The following is a 23,687-nucleotide window of genomic DNA, read 5'->3' as shown; positions in this document are numbered from 1 at the left end:
GACTCGGCGGCGACTTTGGTAAATGTTAGTAACAAATCCTTGATTTGTGTTTTCTGCTCTCTAGCTGAGTGAACGCGGCCAGGCCAGGTTGGACCAAATCGAGGATGCCGCGGACCGTGTTCGTGATTTCTACAGGCTGGTGGCTGAGCTGCAAGGCCTGCTGGGAAGAGCAGAAGAGAATCTGAATGCGCAGGGCCTGGTTGGCACAGAGGTGGAGATGATTAAGCAGCAGCTGCAGGAGTTCAAGGTAGGACTCGCTGGTTATTAACGTGGATGTGTGCAGTCTGTGTGTGACTGTGAAAGCAGCGAGTTTGCAGCCACTGAATCTGTTGTCACTGAATGTTTTGAGGTTTTTCTACAAGGAATCAGATTTGCAGTAGTTTGTACCAAATCTTCTTTTTTCCTTGTTACATTCAGCTCGATTGTGTGATTTCCATGGTTCGTTGTTATGACTACAGTATATGTATGATTATGAGAAGACAAGAGTTTATCATCGGCTCAGGCGGGTATTGTGTCTGCTCGTCGACGACATGCAAGAATCTAAAATAGCTCCGGGTGAACGGGTTCGTGTTTGTGTGTCTACCTTCTCATGATGCCATTGAAATGAATTTGCACAGATACACAGCGACTCTTCAGCGTAACATCAGCTTTGCTTTAGAGCTGCGTGTGTGTGAGTGAGTTATGAATAGTGACATTCAATATGTGTCTCTGAGGGGGTCTGTATCTGTGCTCTTCCTCTTGCTCATCTCTCTAGAGACCATGAGGTACATGTGTGGGGGTGAATGAGTGTGTGTGTATGGGGGACTCCTGTTGTGCATCAGGACTCGGACACGGTGATTAGCTGAGTCACATGTCTCTTTGAAACGCCTGACACGCTGCTGAATCACGCAGCTCCTGTTCTTTTAAGGATAGTTGTGGTTCTGTCAACATTTCCAGCCATTATGTGAGCGCACTCGCCCTCTCTCAAATACTTATGACACCCCTCCCTCCTCGTGATGTTCAAGCCCCGCCCAGCTAGCGTTTTGACCTCGTTAGCCTCGTCACAGTGGTGATGGAAAATGATCTAAATTTGATGCCGAGGCAAAACGAGTCTATTTTTTCCTTTTCTTGTGGTTGAGACGAGCTCGGGTTCTGTAAACACAAGAAATGGCTGTACTGTCTTTGTTTGTGCTGCTCCTTTTTACCTCAAGGATTTGAGGCGTTTGAGGACACATTTCCCAGCGTGAGTCTTCGGTGGTAGTCTGGGCTTTACATAAACTTTCTAAACCATATAAATACAGCTTGCACTACACAGAGAGTGCGGTTTTAAGCTTATAACATACAACATTAGATACTGAGAGACTGCTAGCCACCACAGAACCACCCCGCTTCAGACTTCAATCAAACCAAGATTTGATGAAATATTTTGAATCCTGTGTTGCAAATTTACAGTTTACGGGTTTAACAATTACTAAGAGGCTGGAGCTGAAAGATTAGAAAAGAAAAATAAAGCAAATGACGCATTTGCTGAGTAGAAATTAAACTGCCTGTAAAATTACTGGAAGGACTCCTGAAGACGTGACCTCTGTAAGAAGTTTATTTTGTCCTGTTAACAGCTCATAACCCAAAGTTTCTGGATTTACAACAACACAAACACAGCACATTCTTTTCAAGTTGCTTCACAACTTCAATCGACAGCTGACTTATTGTAGCAGAAGACTGAACTGAAGGAAAATAAATACTGGAGTAAGAAATGTGATAATTCTGAGCCAGTGGATCCAAATTTAGGATCTGACTGTTTACACACTGCATGTTTACAGTGAGGTATTAACCTAAATAATGAAATCCGTAATACTGTATGTACTGTAATACTGTAAGTTGTCACTAAGACATAACTGTTTACAGCTCGTTCTGCATTTAAAGAAAAAAATCCCGCTGGGAGAAACTCCTGGCACCTCCAGTGTTCGGTTCACAGGCCTAGGCTAGTCTTTCAGTCTGACTTCTCTCGTTAACGAGTACATTTTCTTGACATGATGTAATATCCTGTCCACTTTAGACAACTATGCGAGAGCTCAGGAGTAGTATGCAACGAGTCCCACGCACAGTCAGTGCATTTTCTGCCATCTGCAGCTTGTGGCGCTCCAGGAAGGTCCTGCTTTTTCAGGATGATCGATGACTCGCGTAATATGGGCGCTAATCATTTTTTTGCACACGACAAATTTTGTCTGAGTAGTCCTCGTCCCCTTAAGAGCGATCATCTCCGCTGTTGTCGAGATGCGTGGGTGGATCAAAGAAGAGTTTTTACTCATGACTCTTTGTTCCTGTTTCTCTTCATCCTCACTTCAACTTTTTAAACCTCTGCACCTTTCTTGTTTTCTTCCATCCTAATTTGATTATTCGGATATATTGAAACATCTTAATTTCCGGTGCGCCTCCTTCTTGGCCTACTAACCTTTCTTTGTGTGCGTTTCTGGGTTTTTCTCTCTTCTTCCCCCTCACCGGCCCTTAATGAGAGCGAGCCGAGGGAATGTGTAGCAGAGAACAAACAAATAGAGGAGATAAAGAGCTGCTGAAAGAAGAAGGGAAGGATGAGAGGAGAGATCCAGATAAATAGGCTACACTTGAAAAACGGAGCCACATCAAAGAGTCTGAAGCTCCGTTAAATATTTTGCACTTGAATTAATCATGTTAGCGAGCAGATCTGCAGGTATACTAATGCGCCATATGACTGGGAGTAATTAGGTCAAAGCAATATTTCAGTGTTTACAAGGTTTAAAGAGGCAACTGATATTATTTTTATCAAATAAAGCATGTTTGATATTAATAATAAGCAACTTTTCCAGCATATTTTCATTTTGATGCAGAAAAGAAATCACTTAATAAGATTTTAGCCCTTAAACGAGTTTACACAAGCACGCATCATACGCATGGTGACAAGAAAAAATGTTTTTTAATTAAATACAGTGAAGGTATTATCTAATGCTCAATTTATTTGTGGATTACGCTCACATGCTATTTTTCCCTGTTTAGTAAATCTGGCCCTCGGTATGTTCCTTATAATGTCTATACAGATTTCATTGTTCTCAGATGATGAAGCAAAGCTGCAGCATCGGTCAAGCTCAATCTGCGATCAAATAAAGAAACATACATACAGCTACATAACTTGACACAAGACAATAAAATGCCCATACCGCCTTAAAAAGCCACGAGCATGGCTGTAGACCTGATGATCTACTCTATTTGCTACAGGGTGAAATTTCAGCTGTAGTGAAACAGACGCAGTCAAAATATAAGTCAAATATTCCATCGTGTGTCTGTATGTTATTTAAGAGGTAAATAGTTTGTGTTGTGTTGTTTTTCAGTGATGAAGACCTTTCCTCTATTAAAGCTGTGAACTGTGAGCCGAGGTGCAGGCAGACTGCAAAAATATCACGGGCAGAATGTATAATAGCTACTGTCTGCAGGGTATGTAGAGCATGGAGAAATGGTCTGTCACTCTATCTGGGGGCAGGGGGAGTATTTATAGGAGGGCACCGAAGAGAGGATAGCAGGGGGGTATTGTGAAGAATCGAGAAAAAGGCAAATTATTGGGCAGGGTTACAGATACACAGGGAAAGATGAGGAATTATGTGGTAGACGGTTTACGTTGCTCTGGTCTTCTGTCTGACCCCGTTTTGACTTGATTTATTGTCCTGTGTCCTCTAATAGTCTTGAGATGAGAAAATGTCTTTCGTCCACTTTCGTGAACCAGCCCTCCTGGTTTTGTTTTTTCCCCCTCCACCTCTCTCTCTGTTTCACTCTCTCTGTAACCGATCCAGCCCGGCTCATTTCAAACCTAAACATGTCTGTCTGGCTCTAAAACAGACCGGGCCACCCCTCTCCCCTCTCTTCAGCCCCCTTCCCCTCCCCCAACAGACCCCTTTTCCAATCCAGAGAGATGATGTCATGCCAATGGTTAAAAAGACCAGTGGGCTCAAGATGAGGTGTGTGTGTGTGTGTGTGTGTGTGGGTATGGGTGGAGGCTAGCCATGGGATGATGGGGTCATGGGAGTGGGTGGTGATGTTGTCAGATTATTGTTTAAAGTTCCCAATGGTGATCTCACAGAGACTTACTGAGTCAATGAGGGTGCGAGAGAGCAGTCTCCTTCTGCTCTTTGTCTCTTTATTAGCATTCCTGTTACACTGCGATTTATTCAAGACACTCCGAGCCTCAGAAACATCATTTTGTTCTTAGATAAACATCTAAAAGTTTGGCTGTGAGAAACTGAAAGTGAGCAGATGTCACTGACTGAAAAATGTGATGTTTAATGTAAAAGTTTTTTGGCAGGGGTTGAAAATCCAAGAAGCCGCCACCTCGATGTCGCCCACGGGTTTGTGAAGCCTCATTTTGAATCTCGATTTTAGCATTTTGACTTTAACTGTGTTGTTATTTCAAACCAAGAAGTGCTAAAGTGTGAGCTAGGTTATCAAGCTCCATCACTAGACTGTATGGGTACACATGCACATATACCTGTTAATTAGTGCTAAGTAACATCTAAATTAAATACTAGTATTTAACTATAACCAGGGCGCAAACTTCTTGAACAGACTGTTCAGTTCATTAAAACCATAAATTGGGCTGAGAGGTCGAGTTTAGTAACGGAGTTAACAGAGAAAGCAGACCCTAATGAGGAAGTCTTAACAATATTTAGGCAGGTGAGTGTTAAGAAATCACGATGGAAAAAAGTAGCTTTAAAGACCAAATCTTTTTTAATACATGAGACTGTGCATTTTAATACGAGTCGGCCTCAAGTGGCCACTAGAAGAACTGCAGCTTTACTACTTTGTTTTGCTCATTTTTCACCCCGAAAGCTTGTTTATATCTCTCAAATCAAGAAGCCAGTAGCAGCTTTGTTCGGGTAAGCAGAGCTAAAAAGTAACATCAGTGTAATAACATACTGATGTTTACCATTTTTACAGTCTCAGTATTCTTAAAATAGCTAATCAGAACGAGACATTAGTTTTCTCATGAAACACGTTATTGGACTTTGATCTGATTATCGTGCCAGATGAAAAAAGGGAGGCTAACAAAAGTTAATCCAGTTCATTTATCAGTGGGTGCATAAATGTTTGCTCTTTGTCCAAGTCTATTCAAAAGGTTCCAGTAAATCATAAAACGTTTCAGTCTGGTCCATGTGTTCGTTCTCAAACCCTTGTTGCATTGGCACTGATTTAATAATATGCCTTTAAGAGAACATGTACGATGTAATGAGCCGGCAGTGCTGCTGGCTGCCTGGCTCTCTGTTTCCCAGCAAGAGTTTTGCCATTTATCATGTACATGTTTATACTTGGCCATCCTGTTTTCACATATGCGCTACCGTGGAATCTGTGTTTGTATTTAGGGTTGCTCTGTGGCCTGATGAGAGGTGTGTATGCACTGCGCATCAGAGGATGCTTCTAATTCCAGTCTTTTTCGGGTTGCAACCGGAATCTCAGCTGTCTGTTCACCCCACCCTCACACACAAGTACGCACACACGCACATCAGGGTGTGGCTTCAACATCTCTCTGCATGCCCCTGGCTCCCTTCGTCCCTAAGCAGCTGACATAGTCTCTGGGTGGGATGAGAAGGCGCGCACACATATTCACACTGGTGATTTAGCAGAGGGGCGTTAGGAGGCTCTAAACCCATAACTGCAGATGGACATTCCTGGGAAGGGCTGGTTAGTCTGGGTGACATCGGCACAGCAGGCATCTGCGTCTCCTTGTGTGCACACGTTTTTGTGAAAATCCCAGTTCTAAATCATGCCTGCGCACCTCCCCTGTCTTCACCCCTTCCATATCCTCCTCCCTCGCACCTTTTTCCTCCTCTCCGCTGTGTCAGCCTCCTTCGTCTCTCCTCTCCACCTCGCCATGCGCTAGTTTTCAGTCCTCCAAGAATCAGCAAGCCCGTGACTCACTGTCCTTCCCCGCACCGCCTGTGTCAGCAGCTATTTAATGATGGGTGTAGAAGTCGAGCCAAACTGGGCCAGTAGCTCACTGGTCGTCATTTGGCCCGCTGTGAAGCTGGAACATGGCCTATTTTCACCTATAAGGTTATTTGCGCATTTAGTCCTTTATCCTTCGGTAAGCAGCAGTAAAGTGGATGCAGATATTGAACCTTTCAGTGCCCCAAATGCTGTGTTGTTTTCCAGTTAGCCATACATTCCAAGATAAAACTTTATGGGAAGATTTTTTTTTGACTTTCACATATTTATGATTGTGTAATTTAACCAGCTAACCATGACTCTTGAGAGAAAAGCAAAATTCTTTTGCACTACAAGAACAGTGGTAACATTACTAATACTAGGGCTGGGCTATATCATACCGTTCACGGTAATACCGGTGCAATTTTGGGCAACGATAGGAAAATGAAATATCGCGATAGAATATGGGTAAAACGCGCATGCGCAGTGCCTATGTTTACATACGCACATGGCGGCGACGCAGAATGAGAAGAGCGAAAGTGGATCGTTAAATGAAACGGATGAACCAGAATTGGTTTGTAAAAATGCTGCAACTTCAGTGGTGTGGAACTGGTTTGGCTTTCGTCCGTCAGATACACAACAAAGCACTATTTTTGGTAGAGCATGCTAGCGGGCCGTCGTTATTACTGTGTTGTTTGGAAAATACGGCACACTTAAAATCAATCCTTTGATTTTTCTGAAAATCGACAGAGCCCTTTATAATCCCGCGCGCCTTATGTATGAATTCTGGTTGCGTTTACTGACCTCGAAACGATTTTATGTACACGGCGCTCGAAAATCTGTCAAATGTTTTAGTACGACTTTGCTAAGCTACGAAGCCACACCGCTTGATGGATTGTCGGAGCATTACAGCTACCGTAGGCAGGAGCCTGGCGGAGTGATACGTACTGCGCTTCAACATAATATTACCGTATTGTGTGTTTAACCTCTTTTTAAGTTTTGTGGATATTATACATGATTATGCTGAGGATATGTCGGCCAGTTTCCACTGGAAATGCCTTTCGGTTAAACTGTCAGCAAGGAATTTGCACTGTTACATTTTTATATAACTTTAATGCGCTTAAAAAAGCTGCTTGTTTAAGTGAAAATACATTGATGGAGTTTTTTTTGCACTAATAAAGTTGTGGAGTTGTAAAGTATTTTGTCTAGTGTCAATTATATCGTCAGTTATATTGTTATCGCAAATTTTCAAATGTATATCGTGATAAATATTTTTGGTCATATCGCCCTGCTCTAACTAATACACTCACAAATACACAGAGTCAGCGTACAAATGTAGAGTTGTAATATAAAAACTTATTAATGTTAAAGCTAAAAAAAAAACTTGAGGCATCAAAACAAGTCCTGATCAAAAGCAGGAGCAGTGAAGTCACCTTCAGTGGATTCAGTAAAAACCGTTTAGGTGATTAATTGCACTTAATCTGACAAATAGAAAACATATGATACTGAAAGAGTGAATCCAGCCGATGCTCCCAGCCTTATATTTTTGAAGCTCTGCTTGTCTAATGGAACTGAGAAGTTTGTGTGCTGTCAGAAGAGTTCAGTGTGTCAGAACCCAGTAACCCTCCCATGACTCCCCACCTAATCCAAGTCATACATCATCTGGACGGCAACTCTGTTTACTGGCTTTCTGAATTTTCCTGGACTACTTTCTGTCTCTCTGATCTCTTTCTGTCTGCATATTCGTGTCTAATGCGAGTGTGTGAGTCTGTGTGTAAGCCAGAGACAGATTCAGTGTGTGTCTGAGGTCATGACTCTTATTTTTTCTGCTGCATTTTCTTTTTGTCCCTCTGAGAGGCCGATTGGATCAAAGTTATATAATTTATCTTATCCTTTCGGCTGGACCTTTTTATAACACACACACATTTACACAGATGTTTCGCTTCAGTATACATCTGAAAACGACTGAGAAGTGAGCGACTGTTTTGTCTATGATCAAAATATGTCTGGGATGGTGTGAGTTAACGCATATATACGTGTGTGTGTCTTGGCCTCCCTCCTCTCAGGTCTTATATTATTTCAGCTGTTGTGAATTAGAAAGGCATGCCACGGCTCAGCCCAGTCTTCTCGCTCTCGCTTTTTTCCTCGCTCTTTCTCTCAGTTCAGAGAAATTCGACAATACTGACATAAATATTTTCACAAAACATGTCCAACAGGACCCGATAAGATGGAACTCGATATCATTCTTCTCTCTCCAAATACTGGGCATAATAAAATAAACATAATAAAACTGAATAATGCTGCAGGTCAAGCCAAGATAGACTTCCTTGACACTTGAAAATGTTTAGAAAAGAATTAGTGTAACAATTATTCTTATGACCTCTGCACCAAATATCGAGGCATTAAAGCTAACAGTGTAATATAATATTTGCTAAACTTTATAGACACGTTTCAGACCAACGTATACAGCTTTTCAAACAACTTGTCTTTTTTTTTTTTACAAAAGGTCTTGCTCATACCAGCAAACCATTTTCTTCATGCGTTACCAAAAATAAAAGAAACAAACTGTCGTTTTCAGTCAGATTGTGAGTTTTGATGTGAAACACAGCAGATCTGAGCAGCTTTTACTTGTTTTTCTAGGCAAACCCAGAAGTTGGTGCCATGCTGGCTTCCTGGACAAAAAGCTTTCATTTTTGTGTTATCACAGTAAATAAGATCTGTGTGTGGCGTGGAAAAAGTTATTGGTGCTTACTGGCTTTTTCCAGCAACGCGATCTTTACAAACTGATGCAGCTTTGATGATTTTTGAAGTGGAGCAAAAGCAAAACGCACAAACTCTATGGTCTCATTTAGCAACTAGTACAACAAAGACATTCTCAGGGACACAGAAAAGCTTCTAAATTCACAAGTTAAGCATTTGCTTTCTTTGTTACCTTTCACTGTTTTATGCTGAATAAAAAGAATAAAAGCTGTATCATTTCTGAACCTTGGGTTAACTGTACCGTATTTTCTGCACTATAAGGCGCACTTAAAATCCTTTAATTTTCTCAAAAATCTACCCTGTGTATGTATGAATTCTGATTGTGCTTACTGACCTCGAACCAATTTTATGTGGTACACGGCGTCATATCCATAGCACAACTTTGGTAAGCTATGAAGCCGCACTGCTTGATGGATTGTCGGAGCATTACTGCTACCGTAGTCATGAGCCTCGCGGAGTAATCTGGGTCCAAAACTCCGTCCGCTTCAGGTCCCAAAGTCAAACAAATACTGCGGCATGACTGAGAGTTAAAAACTGTCTAAATTCTTTCATCTTTAATTAAATCATCAGCGTTGCTGCTTTACCAGGTGTAACAATTAAGTTTAACATCCAGGCATCCATGAAAACAGAATTTATTAAATTCAGAGGAGTTAGAAGTTAGCAGGAAGTTAGCTCGCTAGTTTCCACCTAAACATGATATAGCATGTTCTGACCGAGATTTCTGAAAAATTCAAACGTACAGCTCTACTATCACTTCCAACATAAATGAAGACAGAAAAGTAAACAGCAGTGATGTTTGTGGGGTTACTGAAGTTGGGCTAGCTGCTATATAATGATGCGCTACATGATCGCTAGCAAAACAGCTATGTTAGCATAACATTAGCACAGTGAACCCTAGCAAGTATCAAGTATAATTCTTGCTGTTTCGTGATGTAGTCAACCGTACAGCTTGTAATGGTGGTCGTTTACCTTGTGCTTATTGCAACTGTCATCCGCCTTATGATGGCATATAATAAACAATAAATAAATGCCGTGGCTGAGAGCAAACACACTGAATGAGAGATTTTTGGGCCTGGAGCGTGGTGTAAGATCCTAGTGAGTGCGAGTCAGGTGTGTGAACGTGGATGTGTGGGAGGAGGAAGAGGCTCAAATAAAAACAGCAGAGGAGGCATGCCAGAAAGAAAAAGGGGGATGACCTCTGGATTTGACTCCTCGGCAGGCTGCCTCACAGGTGCTGTGTGTGGGTGAGAGAGAGAAACATGAGGTCACTGAAAACGGAGGATCAGCCTATTTTTACACGCTAAAACTGATCAAATGGTGTAATCCACCTCAGAGAGCTGACCTCCAAAGTGTTTATAATGTGGAAAGTCCTTCCTGCATTAATCGCACATGGACGTCAAACTCCATCTGTAACATAGACTGCTGGCTGCCAGCTGAATGAAAACACACTGCAGGGTTTGGCTGGGGAGAGTGTGAAGTTCTTGTTTTCCTAAAAGAGTGTGTGTGTGTTTGTGTTTATGCATGTGTGTGTGTTCACATGCAGGCTAATTTACCGTTAAATTGAAATGCACACAAGCAGCTGCCTACCTGCAACACACACAAAGCAAATCGGCCCCGAAAATCTGCAAAGTTTCAAACTACCATTATGACCATCATTGGTGTGTTTATGTGATTGGCAGGTGCGTTTATTGAAGATGTTGTGCGCGATGGTGGATGTGCGTGCCTCTTTTTACTCGGAGGTGTGCGTGGTGTTTTTGTATGTGGGTCCGGGTCCTCTTTGTGTCTCTCTCTCTCAGACTGAGGAAGCTTGAGAACAATAAATGCTTTCACATGCACACAGGCAGGTGAAACGCTCTGCTAGTTAATATAAAACTACCCCTGAGAGTTGGAAAAAGGGAGGGTGATGGAGATGGCAGTTACTTTTTTTTCCCTGCTACCAGGTTACTACAGAGGGGGAGGGAGATTGAAAAGCAAGATGTTGACGAGGAAAAGGACATTAAATGGCAGCGGTTTGAAGAGACGGATTATAGATTTACTTTGGCTCGTGGAGGAGGAGGGAGAGGGGGAAAAAGTATATTTTCCTGTCGACAGGTGTTCCCCCAAGAGCAAATAAACGACCCAGAAAAGTCAATAATACATACTTTATGCCCTCCACCTGTGTTTGTGTTAATGTCACTTAGCCACACTAAGTGGTTTCAAGCCTCTAGGTGCAGACAAAGGCAGTGTGAGCCTTTAACTCGAAAAGCAGGCCATTTAGTGCACACTGCACCTCGGTAAAGTTTGCACCACAGGATCGGCCCCGGGGAAAATTAAAGCCCTAATCCTTACGCTCTTTTACTCCTCTCCGCCTCTAAACAGCCTCGCTTCTGCTCGTCCCATCAACTGTGTGACTGTTAAACTAGCTGAGACGACTGAGGAATGAGTGGAAATCATAGTAAAGCAGGGCAGCGCAAGTGGATCCGCAGAGGACTTGACTAATCAAATTTAATCTTTAACCAATCCAGGGGGGCACGGGTGGAGGCACAGACAATGCGGCCTGTCAGTAGTCAATGAGGTAAAGAGGGGGTAGGGTTAATTTAAATGAATAAATTAAACTAGCCTAATCTACTTATCAGCCCCTCATCGTCCTTTTTGGCTCCTCCACTCTTCATTTTTTGTTTTTATGTTTCCCCTCAGTGCCTGTCCTTCCTCCTCTCCTGGTATTTGGCCCACATCTGCAAATGCTTGGCTTTAAACCTTGTTGTGGTCTGTGTAGAGGGGATTGTCAGTTAGCCGTGGGTCACGCGAGATTTTGCGAGCTCTGCATGCACACGCGCGCGTGTGGGTGTGTGTAGCGAACTCGGCGACAAACCCCTTTTGTTTCTATAAAGACGTTTGCCTTGGACGCGGCAATGACAGCTGCAGGGCAACTGACAGAGAGGGGGTGGGTATTTGGAGGGAGGGCAGTTAAAAAGAAAGAGTGGAGTATTTAGCATATTTGACATGCAAGCCACGGGTTGATCTGTGCAACAGTTGAGAATGAGGGAGCTGTGAGGCGTTGCAAGGCAGTGGAGTAAGCTAGAGAGAAAGAAAGTAGGCTTTCCTCGATTCAGATCAGCTGCCAGGCTGCTTTAAACAAACAGTTGTGTTGAAAAAGGAGGACGAACCAGAGAATGAGGAGGAGGAGGACGAGAACCACCACAACTGGCACTGAGCAGCCTGTAACTTTGGATGAGGAGAAGAAAAACAAAGTGGCTTAAAGTTCACTACCTTTGGCATGTTGCCATGTTAGCTGGTATCCCCCTTCTGACTGAGTGGGTTGCTGCTCGGTAGCCACCTGAAGAAGCTCCCTCCTCCTCCTCTCCTGTTTTTTTTTTTGTGCACAGCCCCTTTTCCTCTTGGCCCCTTGGTGTCTCCCTCTGACACACACTCACACACACACACACACACACACACACACACACACACACACACTCTCCTCTGCCGTGTTGGGTTTCAGTGAAGGCACAGACGGGGAATGCACAAGTGGAGCCTGTGAATATCACAGACTTTTGTGTGTCTGTGTCTTCTCCATATTTATTTTTTACACGAGCAGCTCTTTTCCCTCTTTTTTTTCTTGCTACCATCACTTGGACTGGACACCAAGAGAACTTGTGACTCAACTGAAACGTGGGAAAACTCTTTGACAACAGGGGCAGTAATGGAGTGAAAAAAAACAGGCTGGACTTCCTCGTGTGCCTTCAGCCTGGACTATTGCTTTAGAGAAAAAAGAGAGCGACGGCTCATTGCTGATAAGCCTCATTCTCTGCCGTCGGCTAACAGTCCCACCCCCTCCTCTCCCTACCTCCATTCCTCCCTCCTCTCTTTCTTTTTCTTTGACTCTGTATCATTTCCCTCTGTGTGGACAGTGTTTTTGTCCTCATAAGAGGAGGGAGGCGGTTTACCCTTCGGAGAATTAAGAGTGGATTACAAAGCTGTGATGAATGCACCCGTGAATGTAGCCTGCTCACATCGCTAGCCCCCTTCTCTCTCTTTTTTTCTCTCTCCCACAGTACCAAATCTGGCTACAGTGGCAGCCAGACAGTGTTAGTGAGATACTGTATTATAGTGCCTGCGTGAAGCAAACTCTCAGCTGGGTTATCATATAGTCGTTTTTTTTAATTCATACTTTTTCCCCCCTTTATTTATTTTAAAACGGTTTTAATAGCATCCCTTTATCTAATCTGCTAATTTTATTTGGTAATGTGCAAAATCCTCTTCTGCACAGCCCTCTCTGGCTCCACACTCCCTCTTAGCACACTGCCTCCTTTTCTCTTGCTACTTAACTCCCTAACACCTCTCTCTCTCTCTTTCTCTCCCTCGCTCTCTGCCTCTGTCGCATGTGTGGTTTTTTTTCTTTGAGGGAGAGGAAACCAGCATGATTGGAGCACTTCCTGTGTTTTAAAACCAGTGCAGGAAACAGAACAAACGGAGCTGAATTCAAACACAAACAGCGAGAGTAGAGAGGGAGGCAGCCAGCGAGAGAGAGAGAGAGCGAGGGTGAGGTGAGGCGGGTGAGGCGGGGGAGCAGCAAGAGAGCGAGAGTGAGAGGAAAAGAGGGAGATTTTTTTAGCAGCTGCAAACCATTTCAGCTGTGTAGTGGCCTGAGAACAGAGGCTGTGAGAGAAAGGGAAGGGAGAGGAAAGCTTGTGGAGCCCACACGTTTCAAAGGCAGAGAGGAGGAACTGCGTGGCACTTTGTTTCATTCTCACCACGGAGTCGAGACAGGAGAAAGAAGGCTGCGGAGAGAGAGCGAAAGGGAAGGGAGCGTATCCTGGGATTGTCTGCTGGTAGAGAGGGGGAAGACCCTGCCTGCAAAGCAGAGCTCGGACTGGAGCTGGGAGGGCTGTCTGGGACTTTGCCCTCTGGATACAGTCCCACGACTCACCGCTCTGCCCTTCTCGCCTGCCTTCCTGCTTGCCTGGCTGGTCCAGGATCCAACCCCCAGCCCCCCTCCTTTCTCCTCTCTACCCCCAGATGCCCTCTTTCACTCCAGCCTCACCCCTCCAGGAGCATGCCTGCTTTCGATCCACTGTACCAGCTCTCCCCTGGAGCTGCAGATGATCCGAGGATAAGAGAGAAAGACAGCAGGATAAAAGAAAGGAGTTGAAGCATGGATGAGGATTTCTTCTGATTTCTCTTTGTTCGGGATACATTTTCATTAAATACGGGATAGTTGTGTGGATTACAGAGTGGATTTTCTTCACTAAAGACTGAATGACTGATAATCATACTGATGAGACGTTTTGGAAAAAATTCAGGGTTTTTCCTGCAGGCATAAACACTGACTCTTTGTGATGAAAGTGGAGGACAGAAAAAGACTGCCTGAACAGTGACTGGACCACAAAGTGGCTTTGACTTGGTAAAGGAATTTCTATTTTCATGCATTTTCTTCTGCACCATTTTTTTTTTTGCCTTAAAAATCCTTTAAAAGATACAAACTTTTTCTCTTCTTTCCTGGATTTTATCTGTATTTTCCCTGCAAGAAATATTTTTGAAAATAAGATAATAGTGAAACGTGTTCTTGGAGTTGGTACTTTGCTGTTCCTTGCACCCCACGCAGCCTTTCTTTTATATAACTGAGAGTGGGTTTTCTCACCTTAAAAGGAGACTTTTACACTTCCATGCCTGCCTCTCAGAGGCTGCTGAAGTTGTCCAAGCTCTCAGCCTTTTCCTGTTGTGCCACAGAGAAAAGAGGAGGCCAGAAAGGAAGGAAGGAGGCTAGAAGCTTTTAGGGGAGTCGAACCGGAGTCGAGGAATGAGTTGTTGTGCCTACACTTGAATATGAAGGAGAGGGGATTGCTTTGCCTTTCAGACAGCAAAACAAAGGGATGTTATCTGCATGGTGCTTGCCTCACCTTGGACTACTCAGAGGGGGAAATGACGACCGTTTCTTTCCCTTCCTCCCCGTGCTCATCCCTCTACCGTTTTTTCATTCCTAACAGTCTTTGAAATAAACAGAGCTGGTGATTAATATGGTGCCGAGGGGGCGGGCTGTCTCTCTCACTCCCCCGCTGATGCCACACAGCATCTCAGAAAGACACAGGAAGTGCTCAGCTGTTGAAGTGACATAGAAAGAACATAAGACTGCACAGTCGACATGACGCTGTGGATGGAAAATTTAATTTTCTTTTTGTTTTTCCAAATGTGAAACGTGAAGGATTGCAGCCACATGGACTGTCTATTTCTGTGGATAATTACACCAGGGACAATTAAAGGAACAGGACATCTTTTCCCACAAAGATTCCTTTTTAATTTACCTTTTTTCTCAGTTAATTTCTTTAAGTGTTGTGCCATACCTGCATCTTAACTCTCAGCACAATGGGGAAGCCCCTGAGCCGTCCAGACTGTCTGAGGCAGAACCCTCGCTGCCTTGGAAAAGGTGATGAGGACGAGGCGTACATAGAGGACTGTTACGTCCCCCAGCGATCAATTTATGATACCATGCGCATCAATGAGCAGATTGACCAAGGGACCAAACTGTGTCAACCTTCCAGGAGTACGTTGGGTTCAGGTGGGGAGGTGAGAGGAGAGGGAAGCACGCTATCCAGCAATGGCACTATTGCAGCTGATTTAGGCAGTGTTTTTGTCTCCAGGAGTGCAGACAATGCCGGAGGTGTGAGGAAACTGGATGAGAGGGTGATCTTTGATGCCTTAAAGCTAACTGGTGATGCTCAGATTATGTCACCTCCTGTTAGTATCGTAGGTTCAGGCTTGCCTATTGCTCCATCCTCATCAGCAGTTGGTGGGGTGGCTGCAGTGGCTAAGAGACGTCATCAGGGAAGCGATAAGAAAGACAATCCAAACCGGCGATCTTGGAAAGCCTTTATGCCCCCGAGTTATCCTGAGTTTGCAGAAAGACTTGAGATGTCATCTGCTGAGGGGGCAGAGAAACGTTTGTCTGGGGCAGGGATTCCCATCTCTCCTCTACAACCTGTTCCTTCTCACCTCCCTCCATCTACCCCTACGTCCTCCATGCCTTCCTTGCCACCTTACACACCCTCTCCATTATCGTCTGCGCCCCACACTCCTCCTGTCCCCACCTCACCGTCGCTGACACCCACACTCAGCCCTTTGCCTCCTCTTCAACATCCTCTCAGCAGGCAAAAGCAGGTTCATCCTGCTTTTCAGAAGCAACAGAGGGAGGCCCACGCAATGCCATCTCCTTCAAAAGAACAGCTACCTTCTCTCAGTCAGACTCAAGCACTGCAGGTTTCTGGAAATACACCACAGCACAGCCCCAGTGTGTCTCGACAGGTAGACCGAAAACGAGAGGAGCACAGACGGACTGCTAGCTCTTCTAAAGCTGGAGTTAGACAGATCCCAGAGGAGCATTTTGAGTTGGTCAAGACTTCAGATTCAGAGAGGGATTCTCCTCTTTTGGACCAGGACCAGGGAGACAATGCCCCTCTCATCCCACCAAAACCAGTCTTCTGCCCCCCTACCAAGGCCCGCACCTGGCCCCGCAGCATAACAACAGGGAAAAGGACTCAAGTTGGCCTGAGACACAACTTCCCTGTACTCCCTCCTTTACCCCCCTTGCTTGGGGAGGATAATAACACAGATGAAGAGTCACTTTATCTTCTAGACCCCCCATCTCCCTTCCTGAAGGAAGAAGAGGGGCTAATATATGGAGGTCTGCCTCTCTCTCCCTGTATCAGTCAGGAGGGATGTGATGAGGGGCTGCTTGGATGGGGTACTCAGGGTGGCGATCTCAGAGAACGCACAGCATCTGAACTCAAATTTGAGGAGGATGAGCACAGGATTCTTCAGGAGCTCGAAGAAGAGGAGCGGAGAAATGTTAGAAGAATACTTGAGGAGGAGGAGGAGGCCTGGAAAAAAGAAAGGGATAAAGCAGAGGAGGAGAGAGCTGAGCGAGAGGAAAGGGAGTGGGAGGCAGTTCTTAAATTAGAGAATAGGGAGATCATTGAACAGGCATGGCACAGGGAAACACTGGAATCAGAGGGATGGGATTTAACGGGCTCTTCTGGACATTGGCCTGTGCTGACTCCCCCTACTGGATTTGGGGGTCCTGGGGTCCCCAGTGCTTCACCTTGTCCCAGCTCGGGAGCAGAGTCAGATGACCTCTTTTTAGAGCTGGAGAGGCAATGTGAAGAGGATGAAGGAGAGGAGGGAGTGGAGATGAGTGTGGACCCTGAGCCTCTCGACCCATACACGCTTCCTTATTCGGAGGAAGAGGATAGAGAGGTGGAAGCAAAGACTGGCTGTGTAGATTTTGAAGGAACTCTTCCTATAGATGCATTTAATTTCACAGAGCCTGATGGTCTTGATCCTGGTTTAGATAAAACCACACGAGACTCGAACATAATTCACTCTGAGCACAATGAAGAAATTATAAACTTTGACTTGATTAAAGCACAAGACCACAAAAAAGAACATGGTTTCATAGATGAAGATTGTGACATTGACTATAATGAGGTGAGTAAGGTAGAGGAAGAGGAGATGAGTTACCCAACAGACTCTGCACTTGGTCAGCAGCTGGATACAGACTCCAGCGGGGGCCGTTTATCCCAGCCAGACGGAACTGGTACCAGTAACCTCACTCAGACAGACTGTGAACAAGACAAAGCTGCACAGACTGAGACAGACCTGGACAGCGGGGCGTCATCAGAGCATGACGGAGAGGATTACAAAGAGAGAGCCTCCTCTCCATCTCAGAGCCCTCTCAACCCTTATGCTGAGGAGGTGGAACATGTGGAGGAAGAGATTGAGCACGATGAAGGGAAATTGAAAGAGGAAGAGGAGTTAGAAACAGAGTGGGATGTGTATGACCAATCTGAGCCGAGTTTGGACAGTAGCGAGGGAGTTCTCATGGATCACTCCCTTGAGCCTCCGCACATGGCTGAAAAAGAAATCGACGATGAATGTATACAGGATGTTGACGTTCAAACTTCCTGTCATGAAGCTCCTGTCCCCTCAGACTTTAAGCCTTCTGTGGCAATAATATTTGACCCAGAGGGGACATCTTTTGGATCAGACACTGAGAACTTAAATGTCCCCACAGATGTAGCTTCAGTACTGGACACATCTGAACTAGCCCCAGATCCAGAAGCCACACCCAAAATGACTGCTAGCACCCCCAGATCAGACTCTGAGCATACAAACTCAGCACCACCTGCCTCTTCACCTCAATCACCTTCTAACACAGACTCTTGTGGCGCATGTTTGGATTCTAAAGACTCTGAAGCTTTTGTAATATCAGATAGTTTTGTTTACCTGGCTGTGTCTGCGCCTTCCCAGTACCCCAGTGACTATCCCCCTTCTCCAATCGAAGACTCAATTCCTCCCAGTCCTATCCCCAAACCACCCTGCTGCCAAGACCCCGAGGAGGAAGAGGGATCCTTTCTTTCGCCTGACAGCTTTGTTTACATGGCAGCACCTGAACGCCCCCAGCCCGGCCCTTCAGATGTTGGCTCAGCCTGTGAGGATACTCAGGAGCAAGACTTGGACTCGTACTCTGAGGGTACCCAGTCCGGGATGGACGGGGTGGAGTTTGTCCTGGGCTCTATGACAGGTGACAGTGACTGGGAGTCAGATGGCTCTGCTCTTGACATTCCTCCCCTCACGAGCAGAGACCAGGCCTGGGACCAACTTGAGCCAGGTCTGCTACAGAGTCTATTTGCACTGACAGAGACGAACCGAGCTCAAGCCTGTGCGCCCCAGGAAGACGAGCGCCCCACAGCTTCACCCGCAGACCCCCGTGTAGAAACAGAACGTGGTTCTGAATCAGAGAATGACTCAACTGCATTACCGTGTTTCAACCCTGATACACAGTCAGAGGTATGCTTTTATTTTGAAAGTTTGACCATCAAGGTGTTTGATTTTTTTTTTTTAGTGTTTTGGACTCATACTCTGAGTTGACCAGGGTAAATATAGAGTACATAAACTCGTATTGTGCTTGGAGATGACCCATTTACAATAACACATTGTGCTGCTGTGTCGTTTAATTGTGGCATTTAGATATCTGGGATTTCATAAATGCACTAAAACCGATTGATTTGGAACAGACCAGTGTCTATAAATGCCATGCCGAAAAAGAGAAAGCATTAAATTAAACTCCTGGTTTACTGGTATCAAAATTTACCCTAATAAAAAAGTTTGCCAGCAGATGATCAAAAATGTGTTTTTAGCAATGATCCATTAGATGTGGACATGTGAGCACACAGAGGCACAGCGTGGAAAAAGAATTGGGTCAGGTAGCCGAGTGTTGAGAATAACTGATGTAGACATGGCATGGAAAATGTATGTGGAGGGAGGGAGTGGTGGAGAAGTTATGTAGACGCCATAATTAGCTAGTTGTGTTTCAGTAGTAGGGCTTTAAATTATTGCAATATGATGCTAAGGGGGGCGGGGGTTGTGCTGCTCATGGGAAACTAGCCTCAGGGCTACTCTGTTTATACCTAAAATATGTGTGTGTTTGGGTGGGGATCTGCACTCGCATGCATTTGATTGATCACCTTTTTATTTGCGAGATGATCAAGGCCTGCAGGTTACTTGCAGAGCTGATCGCAAATGCAGAGTTGAAAACATCTTCCCCCGAGGCCGTGCTGCTGTTGTGTTTATGCTGCCTGTATATAGAGTACCGAACGGCTGTTTCCCATACAGAGTCAGGGCAGCTGCTCGTATCCCAGCTGTGTGTGTCTGTGTATGTGTGTGTGTTCCCGAGTAACACAGGCCAAAGTTTTCCCCGTTGTTTGAATTATTTGTGAGAAAGGTGCTTGAGGTGTTTTATGAGGGTGTGTTTGTATACAGAGTGAGACCTTTGGGTGACTTGATTGGATTGATTTGATTTCTGAGTTTGTGATCAGAGTTGGAGCACAGGCAAGTTACCGATATGAATTTTTTATAAATGCAGCAAAATTAGCCTGACTTGAAACTCACAGCAGAGGCCTGTCGGTGACTGTAGCGTGCTCATCTTTATCTGCATTCAGTATTCGACTTGTTTTGTCTGTGTCGGGTCTTCTATCTCGGAGGTGTGTATTTATATGGGTTTATGTCATCGTGATGGCACGTTTGACAGCTTGTCCTGCTTTCTAGGTGTCAGCGTCTGGCTTAGATTTGCTTCTCGACTCAGAATTTATTTATTTATTTTTGCTCCTCACGTGTTTTTAAAATGTGCTGCAGTTCTGATAATGAACTGTAGCTGCTTGAACAGGGTAAAGCTGGTTTCAGAGATTAACGATATTAGCAAATCTATCATATCTCCTTTGAGATGTTTGCATACATGAAGAGAGGCGAGCCGTTTGTACTGTCTGTGTGTGAGTGTATTGCTTATAAAAGAAAAATTTTGTCTTGTTTTGGGGAATTTTTCTAACACGATGACCCTAGCGGTTTAACGTAAGGCAAAAAAGGTAATTACTTCTCATCGTGTACATTATGTATGAGCAATGTGCGGTTTGAGTGGTCGCTGATGCACCTGCTGCCACGCTGACGACGCAGGCTCCCGGTCGTGTTTTATTACTTATTTTTTATCCAGGTAAACGTTGGCTGCTCTTGGGTAACGGCCGAATTATTGTACCCTGCGTGGGTTTAAGAGTACATTACGCCGTGTATCGGTGAGTGTGTGGTTGGGTGTGTAACTGATTTCTGTGTTATCAGTCCTCGTCTGTTTGTTCTCCCTGCAGTTACAGCTGCTCTGGCCTCAGTTTAATGCAATCAGATGTCATGTTCGCTCCCTCCTCAGATGTAAAACAGGAGAATTACAGCAGGACAGAGCGCTGAGCTCCAGGTGACCTGAAATGACACCAGGCCTGTTGCAGAGGAGGAAAGAAAAGGCTCTGGATGATGTTTTTAAGGCAAAAAATGGCAAAAGTAGGATTGCCACTCGTCAAGCCAACATCCTGACTATACTTACCTTTTAAATATTTATGTAGTGTAGAATTTGAAGGCTGTTAAATCTGTATGAGACCTTTTGCAGGTCTGTAATAATTATTTTTACAACTTAGATATACAAAGAGCTCCAATTAAAACTTTCATTCATGAAGGAGATGACTAGAATTTACTTTAGCAGGGTTTATTTCTGAGAAAATAATTTAAAGATCACTGCACTGATCCTGAACCTCAGTATGCATATTAGTAACACCCCGCTGCCACGGAAACACTGTGCTGTTTATTGTTTCATAGTAATGACTAATGGACAGCAATCGGGAAATTTGACTCTAGGGTTCTGTTCACGTTCCTGAAAGGTGACCAAAGAGGTTCTTTTCAATGCATGCTTGTGTGTTTTGTATTCAGACTCACATTTCCTCTTCTCAACTGCATGTTGCATGCTTGGATGCTTTTGTCGCTGAGATAAAGAGGTGAGAGGTAAATACTGCAGCTTTCTGTGAGTGGACCTGCCTCTGCCAGCATGGTTGCACAAACAGTGTGTGAAGTTGTACGGGGAGTATAAACTTAGATATCAGATAAGGATGTGTCGGGACTAACACTCAAACTGTGGGCTGGACTTTGTTGCTTGTTTTTGACCTCTAAAGTCTTTGTCTTGTTTGCCTCTCCTCTCGGTTCGTCCACCTCTGCTTCTGCTTTTTACTTTTTTCCTCTTCGTTAAACTCGTCTTTTTCACGTCTTTTTTTTCGTGCTCTTTGTTCTTCTTTCTTTATTTCTTCCCTCCCACTTCAATATTCTGCTCTCGTTTAAAACCAGTGCGTACACTTAAACAAACGCCAGTCAATTTTCATGTTAAGTTGCTGATAGAAATTAATTGAAAAGGGATGATGTGACAACCGTGGGGAGGACAGATACCATCAGATGCACTGAAAGAGTTTATCAAGACAAAGGAGCAGGCACAAAAACACAGGCGACAGGGGAGGTAGGGTGGAGGAAGCTTTTGTTTTCACAGGGAAGCACCTTTTAGTGGTACACGAGGGCCTTAGTACAAAGATAAGAGAGCCACGCTGGCAGGCAGACACAAGCAGAAGGTCTTTGGATTAGCATGGAGCTCATTTTAAAGCACAGTGTGTGTATGCGTGTCCCCCAAAACAGACAGACAGACAGATGGAGAAGCTTTGCATGCTGTTTGATGAACTGGAGCGAGGGAACATACAGTACAGACAGGCTGAACGATGGCAGCTTATGCACTGAGTGACAGTTCTGAAAGAGTTTGTTTCATGGTTAACATTTTGTTGTCTTTGGGTGCTCTCTGCAGACACAGGTTTGAAGTTCTTAAAAGGGTCTTAAATGATTAAAGGCTCACATCAGAGGTAGTCGCTACGGAGTGGATGTAAAAGATGGATGAATGACATCGCTCATTGGTTGATAGACTCTCGTGTTGAAGCCTCAAGTTAAGCTTCATGAGCAGAATGGAATTTGTGAACAAAAAGGAGACTTTTAAGAGTCAATAAATATGTGAAAATGACTCAGCTCTGTGATGTTTTACAGCGTCACGGATGACCGCATCCAACCTTGTGTAATGCTGTGAATGACACTGAGATTAGGGTTGATCTCTTCCCTCAGGAGTGTAGCTACTCGTCTCTGTTGGCTCCTATAAAATCTGATGCTCTGAATCGTTTTCCTTTTATTTAGTTGTGGTGCTTTTGATGTTAAAACGGACCAAAATCCAGATCATCCCTCCCAACAGTGCCATGGCTTGTTGTTGTTGTTGCACGCTGAAGACTGTTTCAAGATGTAGTGCAAAAATCTGAGGAGGACCTAAATATTTATTCTGGCCTGGGATAAAAAATGTATTTAGACGTGGCAAGAACGTGTTGACTCAGGCTAACAGCAACTTGTTTATGACCAAGCTTTATGAGCAAGCTGCACCTATAAACTATAACTCGTTTTGCACAGACACAGCTACGTGTCTGTGCTTGAGTTTTTTGTTAGCACTAGTAAACACACAACAGGACGCATTATTTGGGAGGTAAATGCATTAAAAATGCTCCAAAAAACACAAATATCACAAATACAGTGCAGCCCTAAATTCAAGCCTTAATAAAATTTAGACTAGAAAGCTTTTAAAAAGATAAAATAAAATAAAAATCCAGATACTCACCATATAGTTGCTGTGAAATGGAAACTGGCTTTAGAGGCCAAAAATGAAGTCTTTAACCAGCGCATAACCATAAGCGTTAACTCCGCTTTCGAGTCGGCCTCCAGTGGCCATTAGAGGAACTGCAGTTTGTAGCGCTTGCTGGGTTTCTTACTTCAGTTCTTCAGTTTGCTGGTTTGTAGTCATAAGAGGTTTTTCCCTTTGCTGTGACAAACTTCTCTCAGTCCGTACAGATCAGTCAAAACACAATCTGAAACATTTGTAACATTTTAGAATTATTATTATATTTTTTATATCCTGCACGTTTTTACACATTGCATATAAATTATGTTCCGCTAGAAGGAAAGACATCTTTTGTCAGCTTAACGTCTTAATATTTCTTTTGAAATGACTTCTGAAAGGTTCGGTGTGGCGTTAATAAATGGGTCTTAAAAAGATTTGCTGTAGCTTTCAGCTGTTGCTGAAATCAGAACAAGTACAAGATGAAACGGTGGAAACAAACGGGCTGAAGAGGCAGATGTAAAAGCAGAGAGACAAACGAGCAGGGGTAGATCGAGCCAGGTGGCTTAAGGTCTGCAGCTCCTACATTTGTGTTTCAATTGATGTGATAATTCCGGTTGTGAACATCCGCCTCTGGGATAAACCTGCAAAAGACGGAGAAGAGAGGGAGGGGGGATGTGGAGCATTAAAGCAAAAGCAGGGAGACATTGATCTCCCACTAGAACTGAAGGTAGTTGTGTTTAAAATACATCAATAGTACATCAAATGTTTGCAGTGTTTTTAGTGATTTTTACATATTTTTCCTCCCCCTTTGCCTCATGCTGTGTCACTCCCACCTCTCTCTCTTTCTTTCTGTGATATCAACGAGAAGATAAACTCTTAAAAACACAGAGCACTAAAATCCAGGGAGATTTTTCAAGAGAAACACCAGAGAGGGGAAAAAAAGATGGAAATAATTCAGAATTCCCCCATTTCTTTG

The 23,687-nt window shown here is 44.2% G+C and overlaps 1 protein-coding gene across 1 annotated transcript in view; it reads left to right on the top strand.

Moving 5' to 3' along the window:
* macf1a (microtubule actin crosslinking factor 1a) overlaps nucleotides 1-23,687 on the top strand; it is a 115,457-nt gene that overhangs the window by 53,529 nt on the left and 38,241 nt on the right. The window contains exon 60 of the mRNA XM_087835198.1: nucleotides 65-247. Within this exon, the coding sequence (XP_087691324.1) occupies nucleotides 65-247 (183 nt within the window). The remainder of the gene's footprint in view (nucleotides 1-64; nucleotides 248-23,687) is intronic.

Source organism: Neolamprologus brichardi, chromosome 22, assembly GCF_056152115.1.
Source record: "Neolamprologus brichardi isolate AB-2024 chromosome 22, ASM5615211v1, whole genome shotgun sequence".
Taxonomy (NCBI): Eukaryota; Metazoa; Chordata; class Actinopteri; order Cichliformes; family Cichlidae; genus Neolamprologus; species Neolamprologus brichardi.
This window is presented reverse-complemented; position numbering and strand designations above follow the sequence as displayed.